We start from the raw sequence: 11,237 nt of genomic DNA on the forward strand, positions 1-11,237 counted from the left end.
CCCAAAACAAAAAAGCCGGGTAAGAGTTTTGGTAGTCTAAATTGCAGGTTCAAATTATGTCAGCATCTTATTCTGAAAAGCAGATAATTTTTCAGGTTTGACATATCACTTGGGAATGGGGAGTCAGTAAAACTGAGTCTGAAGAGTCACATAAACAAAATTTTATCAGACCCAAAGATTCTAGCTATGAGTGGTTTCAGTAGACTAAAAAATAAAAATACTTACTTTTATATAAAGTTTCAGGCCCTCAGATTTTCTTATTCCAGAGAACGTGACAATATGTAATTTGACTGGGCCACATTAAAGACTTAAAGAAAATGAAAAGGTAGGGACAGGAATGTTTTTAAAACATCTCTTTGATAATGTGAACTATTCCCTTGGTGCACTCTAACATCCAGAATGTTTTATTAAGGTGACAGTGCCAGAGACTCCTAGCATGCTTATAGAACTAAGTTCTTTAAGTTTTACTGATGAAGACTAATTTTTGGTTAACCCAAGAGACTTAAAATAAACGTTTTTTTAAATTACAGACACGTTCCATTCCAAGAAATTATGATATACACAAAACATCGTGCTTACAAAATAGCCAAAGTAGGGAGTGACTGTTAATATTAATTGCAAAAAAAAAGTTCACTTTATAAAGTGATTCACTTGGGCATTTGTTGAAACAGAATTTGGATCACAAAATTTTGATTAATGCCTTTCCAGGAAACATCTAGTTCAAAATTTGAACTCACCTATGTCTAGATTCAGTATGTTAAGGAAATAAAATGGGTGCGTATGAAGAAAGAGTCAAAGCAAATGACAAAAATCACCATAATAGTACAGGCTAATAAATGAAGAAATCAAGAGACAGTTTCATTAATTAATATATTTTCTGCATTATAGTTAACATATGTACTTTCCTCGTGTCACCTTATTTTCCGTTATGTATTGATATTTTGTTATATTCAGACATGAGTACATTTCAACAGTCTTTTGCAATAAATATCATAAAATAATAGAGATTCGCATAATAAATATTCTTTACAATAAAAAAGTTTAACAGACTTTTGTCTTAAAAATAGTCAGAATTCAACTTTGTGATTTATACATAAAATATACAAAAAGCACCACAATTTGTGGTTAAGGCAATGAAAACACAGAAAAAATTAGAATTACTCAGCTGTTAACTAACCAAGGGGCCCAAAGGACCATTAAGGGGCCAAGATCACTTTAGGCAGCATAGTTCTGTGACATCTATAGATCGATCAGCTATAAATATCAACTTCAGTTACCCAAGTGCCCTCAACTATGAGAAATTTGGTAAAAAATGTGGGGTGTGGAAGGAAGGCAGTTGAGTCCTTCACAAATATGAAAGCCAGAATAAAGATGAGCAAGATACAACCAAAATATCTCCAATGTGAAGATTTACATTGTAAAGCAAATCTAAAATTACATAGGAAAGAAAAATACCTGGCATCTCCAGAATAAGAAACTGAGGGGAGAGAACTCTGAGGGGCAAGTAGAGGGCAGTGGTTAAAGGAAAATTTTTATGTTATAACAAAAATATATCCCTCATGCTTCTTAAGGGTCCAATGCTATGAAGATAGCCCTAACTGGAGACAGACTTAATACATAGCTTATTTAAGCAATAAAAACGTTGCTTCTTCAAAAACCAATTTCCCTGCTCCCAGAGTACCCAATCAAAAACAGCTCTAAATCATTGTAGATTGACTGGGTATGTGTGTGGGTATGTTCACGTACACAATTTTGATAAGTTGCCTGCAGAACAAGAAGGCTACACAAAAGCCCACTAGCTCTCAATACCCTCTTCAATGGATGGCAGAGGCTCTTGTTGTAAGTGGGAGCCAGGTGCAGTTTCACAGTCCACTCTTACTGAAGATCATCCGTTTGAGAAGAATAAGATCCATGAGTCAAACCTTGGGAACAGGGGAAGAAAGGCAGGAAAATTGTAAAGAAAATAAAACCAGTATCTAAGAGAATCTTTTTAACAGCCACAGCTTGAAAGCTAGAAGTTCAGGAGGTCCAACCCACTTCCAAAAATCATGATGGTTTACCCTGACCCCTGGAGGGGCAGCTCTCCAGCTTACAATAGACAGTGTTGGAGTTCTTACATCTGCATCCTGGGCGATGGATCCAGTCATAACACCCCCTGCACAGTTTCAGGCATCCCTTAGCAGGAGGATAACAGAGTAAGCAAGGTAAAAATAGAGACATGGCTCCCATACACAGGTACCTAGAGCAGCAGTGGGACTGTGAACAGGAGCAAGGATTATCCGAGTAAGAATCCCCTTCATCATCATTGGAGCAGTGGTAGAAGATGCCCTTGACTAAGCACATGCAGGTTCCATATTCCACCATGCTCTCAGCAGAGCAAAGGCACTGACGATTGCAGGCCAAACAGGATGGCAGGGTCCTGGGAGCTGTGCATTCTCCACACTTGCACTTCCCACACTGTTCACAAATAAATTTGTGCTGTGTCAGGTCCTCTTTCAAGGAACCCTTCAAGTCATCCACAATCAATTGCTTGGGCTGGGTCCGGATTGCCCTTTCAGACCTATTCCCAGGGACTGGTCTGGTTGGTGGTGACCTTCCTAACAGCCCCTGCTCAGAAGAGGCACTGCTGTTGCTCCCAGAACTGGCTGCACTTCCAGTGCTGGTCGATCTGCTCAAAATGGGGCCTCTGGCATTATTTGAGAGTCCTGCATGTCCCAGGTGGCTTGTAGGTCTATGCTCATAGTTGTTATTCACATTAACTGGTATGATTTCATGAGTCCTTTCATGCTTTTCTTGTCTTGGTGCTGTTCGAGGAGCAGGTCTTTTCACCACAGATGGCCCTTCCGTGTATTCGTTACTGCCTCTGATGGCCTTGATCTGGTCTAAAGACAAAATAGCAGCAGGCTGAATTTCTCTCTCATAGTCTAACCTCTGACGGCTATCCAATGTAGGCTGCTGGATCACAACTAATGAACTGCCACTGCCATGTTGATTTTGGGGATCCATGTGTAGTGATCTCGAATTCTGGCAATCAGTGGAAACCTGGCATGCATCTGAAATCCTAAAAGGAAAGCAAAGATGGAAAAAAAAAAAAAGAGAGAGAGAGAGAAAATAAATGACAGGAAGCATTTGGTGGGGGGGAATCCTGTCAAGTCACAAATTGCCTTGTGTTTACACCTGGTAATGATCTCCTTCATCAGCGGATTACAATGATGCTGGGGTCCTGGCCAGAGTCCAATTCCAAGAGGCTGAGGACCACATCATGGAAGAAGAATGCAAGCAAGAGACCCCATGCCATAAAAGTTAAGTTTTCTTCAACTTCTAAAAAGCAGAATCAAGAAGTAATGCCTTTCTGTTTACGAATCTAACCAATAATTAAAATGGAGTATGCCCTTGTAGGGAATATTGAGTATAAGCACTGGAATAGCTCTCATCTAGAGAAAGCTCGGTATCAGTTCACTGGTGTTTTCCATAAAGGAAAATACCCACTTTTTAAAAAATTAAGAATGGATTTGGTGCCCCGGACTTTCTGTTATTTGTTTGGTGTTACAAGCATTAGATTAATAATGAGGAAATTGGTCAAGGTATGCTTCATGCATTAAAAAAAAAAAAAAATCCAAGAGACTTCAAATGAATCTCAACATAAGAGAGCATTTTCCACAGAAACCAGGGTTTTAAAGCTTTCTCATTATTATCTACAAGATCCAAAAGTGAATATAGACGAATATAACAGTTCTTCGTGTTTTATAGCCTTAAAGCACGTACACAAAACTAATGTACAATGCTATGATGTTAAAAAGCACTCACATTTGAAATCATGAAAGGATTTTTTTTTTTTTTTAAGTTTAAATTAAGGGATCACTCACGTAACAAGATAACTTTCACGCACAAGTTAAGTATTAGGCCTTTAAAGCAGTATGGAGAAATCCTGGCCATTTTAATTACCTACATTTCCTCTAATTTAAAAATCTGTATTTACATGACAGATCTTGATTTTCAGAAGCACTGCCAAATCTGAATCAATGTGCTTCTTGTAATAAGTACAGTAAAATCCTGATTAAAATAAGCATTTTATGTGTTTCCATACCAAGAGTAAGTTATTTCTAATTTATAATGCACTCTTCATACACACACAAACTACCAAACATAAAAACATTTCCATTTTCAGTCAATAGTAAACCAGAATATTTCTCACACAAATTCCTTCTAAAGTCCACACAGATCCGTTCCAATTCAAGAATGAAAAGAAAAAAAGGTCCATTTTCAACTACCACCCTGAGCCAAAAACACCAGCTTAGGGAATAAGGCAGATTGAAGTCCATTTCATCTCTTAACTGAACTGAAAGTCTATAGACTATGCCTTATATGTTAACTTCTTGGAGTTCCCCCTCCCTTTTTCTCCCAACTAAGACCTCCCAAGTTTCTACTTTACTCTACCTTCTCTGTACAGGAGGAGAAACATATTCGTGATCTGCTGGGCTTAGTCCTGGATTCCTTACGGACTGTTAAAATATTCCATCGTTACTCTGCACACACAGTATCATTCCTCCTTGCAAAGAACTTTTAACCCGGTGCTTTAAGAGCAGAGTATCCGAAAGGTCGGAGTCAGATCCCACTGTTAAGAAAAGCCGTGGAGGACATGGAGAGTGTAGTAAAAACACCAGGCACACCTTTCATCTGCGTTTTAAATGATAGTTGTAACAGAGTTCACGCTGGCTGGTGAATTCGACTACCAGATAAAACAGAAAATTAGCCCCCTCCGATCTGAAGCAAAGCCCCCTTTCAAGCACTGACAGTCCTCGATCCACCCCCAAGCACCACTCGCACGCTCTCGGCAACCTGTCTTCCCCACGGAAACAGGAATCCAAGTGCAATACCTTTTCGGACAATCCCATCACATCCTACGGATCACCGTGGATTTCCAACCCATTTTTGCGTATCTCGCCAAGATTTCTTTCAGATCGTGAAGAGCCTTCCGAGCTAACGCAGGCGCCAAAAGCAAAACCACGGCATGGATAGTTTGTCAATAAATATCCGTCTATGCTTTAGAGGCAAAGCCCGATTCCTAAAGGGCCGGCCAGAAACGAGCCGGGGGCAGGGGCAGCGGAGAAGCGTCGCCACACTGCAAGTTAACGACGGTGGAGCTGCGCCCTCTGCAATCCGAGCTGGGAGAAGCGGTGAATAAACAGTTGACGGAGAGGAAGGAAAAGGAAAAAGTTATGAATGAAAACAAGTCTTCTCTCTCTCCGTCTCTTCAGGCAGGAGGAGGGGAGGAGGCTGAGGTTACCATTACCTCAGGAGGGCGGACTTCCCATTTTTAAAGTGGCAGCGCCCTCTCCCCTCCCCTCGCCGCTGCACGGCTCTCCAAACAAGAATAAAGTTGAAGCTCGCTCGGGCGCAGACGAATTCCGTCGAGAGGCTTACCCGCGAATTCCGAGGTTTGCCTCCCTAGACGCGCGCGCGCGCACACAAGCACGCGCGCACACGGCCCTTCCCGGTCCCCCGTCTGAGGAAACCCCTCCACAGAAAACCTGCCGTTGGCACAAGTCAAGAAGTTCCTCAGAGCCCTCCCGGGAGCACCGCGAAAAGCCTCCTTGCGTCCGTCTTTCGCGTGGAGGGGTTCCTTCAAGAGGACGACCCGGGCCACCGCGCCGCCACTCCAGGAAACTGGGGATGGGAGACCCTCCCTCTTCGCCCTCCGCAGCGGCGGAAGGTCGCCCACCGGGCTACCCAGCCCCGAGCGCCCCGGAGAGAGGCGGCGCCGCGCGCGCAGGGGTCGCCCCTCCACTTCCCCTCCCCCTCGCCGAGCCCCGGAGCCCGCACCTGCCGCGCGGAGCCGGCGGGCTCTACGCCGCCCCGCTGCCCCCCGCCGCCCGAGAGCGGCCGCCCGACACTCACCTAGGCCGAAGCGGTGGCTGGGCGCCAAGCCGTGCAACCCGGCCCAGGTCCCCGTGCGGGCGGCAACGTGCGCGCGCCGCGTCAACCGCGGCGGGGAGGACGGGGAGGCATTGCCCCTGCTGCGGCGCGCCGGCCCGCGGCCTCCCCCGCCCCCACCGGGCAGGAGCGCTCCCCGCGGCCCCCTTCCGGCTGCGGAGGGCAATTCCCCGGAGACTCCGCGCGGCCCAGCGCAGCCGACCTCACAGCTCGCGTTCGCCGCGCACCTCAGTCACATCCACCTCTGGGGCTTCTCTCCTGCAGCCCCTTCCACGAACCAGGAAAAAAAAAAAAAAAAATCCCTTCGGGAGGGCTCTCGAGTCCCTCAGAAAAGCGAGCCGGGGAAGGGCCGAGAGAAGAGTGCGTGACGGGCCCGCCGACTGACACGCTGTGCTCTGCGAGAGTCCTCCTCGGTTCCGAACGGTCCTCGCGGGAAAGTAAGGAGTGGCGGCCCCCCGACGAGTGAAAATCCACGTCACGGACGTTCGAGACTCTGCGGCGCCCGGGACGGGGCTCGAACCGGTGTCTGCGGGCGGGTCACGGAACCGTGCAGGCCCCGGCGGGGCCCGGGAGCGCACGCCTGCGAGGCGAAGGTTGCCGCGCCCCCGGGGGTGGGGGTGGGTGGGATTTTTTTTTTTTTTACCCGCTTTTTTAGGGGTAGCAGTGAAGGGAGCGCGGTTGGGGGATTCTTCTCAAGGGAAGAGGCGGGGCGTCGTCTCTTGGCCCCCGCGCAGGTCGAGGCACTTTCCCGATCCTGCACGCCGGGCAAGTGGGGGCACAGCGTCCCCCGGAACTCTGGTCCTGGCAGGGCAAGCCTCTCCCCGGCAGCGCTCGCTCCCAGTCGTCCGACCCTTCCGTCCCACGGCCGAAATGCCTGCCCTAGAGGATTAGCGATTGGAAAATAAAACAAAACATTAATTTCCCCTTCTTTCCAGGCGCTCGGACGCGTAGCGCGCTCAGCCGCCCGGGCGCAGAGTGGAGCGGGGTGGGCAGCCCGCCAGCTCGCCCGCCGCCCGCAGCCCGCTGCCATGTGCTGGCTGTTGCTGCTCCCAGTGATTGACAGGCCGGCGCACAGTCGGCGTGTCAGCAGCGAACCAAAGTAACATGCAGTCTTGCACGTTTTACCGACGTGCTTTTGCCCCTTGGAATGCCTAGGAGTTCAAACAACGTTCAAGCAACGCCTCTGCGCACTGGAAATCAATACACAGAGACGGGAAATTCAGGTTTTAAACAATTGCTTCGCTCGGGACTCGGTCGCCAACAATGCCTAAACAAACATGTATTTGGTCCACACACCGAGTGCCAGCCCCTCTTCGGCAAAAACCACCCTGTTTTTCACACAACCGACCGTTTCAGACTTTAAACTTGTTACCATTCGGGTAAGAAAAAAAAGAAGAAATGAAAAGGACCCTGCTTTTTCTCTTATCAGTAGCATTTACTTTAAGAGCATTAGTTTTAGCAGTGGGAATGCTACTGGTAATTTGAAATGCAACCAGTAATCTTAGATCTAAAGCGAGTTCAAAGAAATGTTCAATTCCTTGCAAAAGCCAGCATTTCTCACCTAATCTTTCCTAAAATATCTACAGAATGAAAGGAAGGAAACAGTTCTTACCTAACGCAAAGACTGGAAATTGCTTTTCAGGCACATTTACAGCGACTGCAGCTGTTCCTTATCCAAGGTAAGGAGCTCTGTCCGCTGCTATCACTCCGCAAACCACTGCGTGCCTTACAGAGCAATCTCACTCCGGCTCCGCAGAATTTCAGCAGCTCGCCTCCACCTCCACCTCCACTCCAGGACACGCCTCCAGTGATATCATATGTCAATCACACGGGCTGCCTGAAAACCTGGAACAGGATTTTTCCAACAGTCATTTCCTCATTCGTGTATGTGTACCAACTTGGAAATGTTGCCCTGTACACTCTTGTGATAAACATCCTCTAAAACTTTGAGATTGTCTCTAAAAATCCTGCAAATGCAGTTTGTCATAGAGGAATCCTTTAAATTTAGTCATCAGTCTCAGTGAAAGGATTAGTGGACACAACCTTTAAGGTTGAATTAGAAAATAATATAGAAGAATAAAAGAAGATAAAAAAGTCGTATGCCAAGCCATCACTTCTGATCAGCTAGAGAGAAAATGTATATTGATATAAAAAAGATGATAATGTAACATTACGGTTCCTATTTTAAGCAAAATTCAGAATATTTGAAATCTGAAAGTTCAAAAGGTGGCACTCCTTACTGCAAATGTATAAAACATTACCTCATAAAGGCAAAATTTCCTGCTGTAGATTTTATAATAAGTGCTCTATCTTGGCTTGTGAAAAAATTTCCTAAAAATCAAATTTAAAAATCCCAACTTTCTTCAGTTTTGTAATTTGTACAATTTTGGGGAAAAAACTATCATTAATTTATTTTTAAAAATCAGCTAATTGGAAATCAGTTAAAATAGAAATAATTTACCAAGAAGTTTTATAATTCTTAATGATCTATGTTGTGTTACTGGAGGGAAAAAGTATTTTAATCAGTAGGAAACTCGCTTTTTGTTTTCTTACAAACTACGAGATTTTAGACATTTATTATCAGAATTGTGTACTTTATGCTGCAGTGAGGACAATCATATGTGAAATTTAAGGTTCCACAGAGACTTTTAAAAGATACCTAAAAACCAAAAGCATATAGTAAGTGGAGAGGAAGTATTTTTTTTCCAGGTACTAGATATCAGAAATAGCGTCAAGTCTTTGACAAAATAAAGCAAACAAAACAAAACTCCAGAATCTAAATCATGTATAAATTTGGGTATGGAAATTTTCAATTCTTAAGCTCCTTCTTAACTATAACAAGTGATTCTGTTGAAACTGGTTTTCTCTAGATTTTCAAACGTTTGAGCACTATAAAAAATTAAAGTTGTATTTGGAATTAACCTCTTTGGAAGCTAGGGCATTGCTAAGACCATCAACAAGAAGAAAGCATCACTAGAAAATAAAATAGAACAAGAACGAAGCCAAAAATCTACATATGCACTCTTAATATAAACTGTATTAAAGTAGGCTGTTTAAACGGATAAAATCAATTTTATTGTACATATTTTCTATTTTTTCTTAGATCTCATATTTTGGGATGTAATGAACTTTAACCAATGGTGGATAGGTTTCTTGACCATTAGAAGGGATTTGGAGTAGTCAAATCAGAACTAGAATATCACATCAGAGTATCCTATTTGGTTCTTCAAAACTGTCTTCTCAGCCATCACCACAATTTTAGGATGAGAGGTCAGTTCACCAATATGATAAAACCAGGAGAGGGAGCACTGAACACTCTACACTTCCATAAATCCTACAAAAATATAGTTGAAAGATTTCAGTTACAAATAAGCTTCAAACTGTTTCAATCACAGATGTATTAAATTACAATCCGCATGTGATTAAGTATTTTTGAATTAAAATAAATCCATGAAATTTTATCTATAACACCATCATCATGGATCATGTTCTATTTAGAAATCAAATATTACGATGCACAAGTTGACCAATGACTCTTTAGATCATTTAGCAATAAAATACATCAGTATGTTTTTCTCTCAATATTAGGTTACAAATAAATATAGGTATTGTCTGGCCACCCTGACCTAAAAGACATTTAATAAAACCTGCTTCTCCTTTTGATTGCCTACAGCTCGTAAGAATTTGTAAAAATTCTAAACTTTTAGCTTAAAATAGACATTGTTCTTTATTTAGTAAGTTTAATTTCAGTGTACCTTAGCTAGAAATGGATAACTGGAGCATGAAGTTTCCCGGAAAGGAAAAACAATGTAAATACGCATGGGAAAATCTTAACAATAATTTTCAGTTCACTATTAAGATATGTCTAAAAGAATAAAGTGGAATGGAGAGTGAGCCCTGACCTGTTGTTCACTTTCGTGTGAAAACAAGAACAGCCATCTCTTCTGCTGATTTGATTTGGAAAAAAGAATAAACTAAAATGAAAAAACAATCTGGTAACTCCTCACAACTGCTAGTGATTAAAAAAAAAAAAGTGTAGTACTGAGAAGCTTAACTTACTCATTTATCTACTTTATTTGCCAAAGTAGCAGAATCATATGCGGTCCAAGCTCTTGAAAAATAATACCCTATTAATTCTCCCAATGTTTCTGTGAAGTCATGATAATAAGTATAATGTTTTATCTTGTTGAGAAACAAAATAATCACATAAGTTGGTAAGTTAGCCCATAAGTGCCTAATAAATTAATGAAGAACCAGGAATGGAAACTAAGGCTCTACTTTCCTTTTAGGGCAATAGTCACTATATTACTATACTTCCCAAGAAAAGCTGGCAAGGATAGGCCATTTTATTTTCAGTTTCCTTTTGTAAACAGCCTTTGTAGTTGACAGAAATAGACCAACCTATTCTGTAAATTTTCCATAAACATTCTCTTTATTTTCAGAAGCTTCTCATCCTTCTGCCCTATTTGAAACACAAATGTTCTGTATTGGTTTCAAATTCTGGAAGTGGGCAAATCAAACAATACATTGAGTAAATTACACTGAATGATTTGTAGAGTTTCTGTCCGCTCTATAATTCTACAACTAATCACTTGTGTACTTCGTCACAAATGATTCTATTTTTCTGCAAGTTGTAAGAAAAAAAGAAATGCACATGGAAGGGCTCTGAATTGCCCTCTGTTCATTCCTTTAGTGTCATATTCCCTTACAGAGAATCAAAATGACAAGAGTTCAGGCAAACTGCATCACTACTATATATTGAAGATTTTACTAACTAAATCCACATGGTAAGGTTGTATAAGGAAACATCATTGCCCTGGTACAAAACAGTCTTCATTTCTTACCTAGCCAATTGAAGAATAAATCCTCTCTTTTTTCCTCTTCCACAATATTCAATGTTCCTTCTGAGCCTTGACTTGTTCTTCTTTTTCACAAGAAAACAAAATTAGCCATCTCTTCTGCTGATTTGACTTCTGGATGCCCTCATTATAATGATCACCTGGTATCATCTTTGATTCAGCAAGTTATTAATCTCTCATTTCCATAACTATTTACTGCTATCTTCATCTTCAGAGACAAATGCATAAGAATGTAGTTTAATTTAAACCTGTAACTGCCCCCAAAGAGAACAGCCAGAAAACAAAATCATGTTTTCATTAAAACAAAAATAACTTAAAACATCTCCTGGGGCTTACTTACTATAATCTTTATTTCCTATACTGAAAAAAAGAAAAAGCTTACAAGAAGATTTTTTAAAAGACTTTATATTAGTTTTCTTTGATTTGCAATTCTCTTGGAGCATT

The 11,237-nt window shown here is 42.2% G+C and overlaps 1 protein-coding gene across 5 annotated transcripts; it reads right to left on the reverse strand.

Moving 5' to 3' along the window:
- Positions 1–851: 851 nt before the first annotated feature.
- Positions 852–7,724, reverse strand: SPRY1 (sprouty RTK signaling antagonist 1). Of its 5 annotated transcripts, XM_035023111.1 has the most exons (3): positions 7,547–7,700; positions 5,899–6,813; positions 852–3,061 (listed from the first exon to the last, which is right to left on the reverse strand). In XM_035023111.1, the coding sequence occupies exon 3, from the start codon at positions 3,004–3,006 to the stop codon at positions 2,047–2,049; it is 960 nt and encodes a 319-aa protein (XP_034879002.1). In that variant the 5' UTR covers positions 3,007–3,061; positions 5,899–6,813; positions 7,547–7,700; the 3' UTR covers positions 852–2,046. The 5 variants fall into 5 exon arrangements, with proteins under 5 accessions (XP_034879002.1, XP_034879004.1, XP_034879003.1 ...); XM_035023113.1 differs by lacking the exon at positions 5,899–6,813 and having other exon boundaries at positions 7,547–7,724; XM_035023112.1 differs by lacking the exons at positions 5,899–6,813; positions 7,547–7,700 and adding an exon at positions 4,878–5,839.
- Positions 7,725–11,237: the final 3,513 nt, after the last annotated feature.

The sequence above is a fragment of the Mirounga leonina genome, unplaced genomic scaffold, assembly GCF_011800145.1.
Source record: "Mirounga leonina isolate KUSES-001 unplaced genomic scaffold, KU_Mleo_1.0 Mir_176, whole genome shotgun sequence".
NCBI lineage: Eukaryota > Metazoa > Chordata > Mammalia > Carnivora > Phocidae > Mirounga > Mirounga leonina.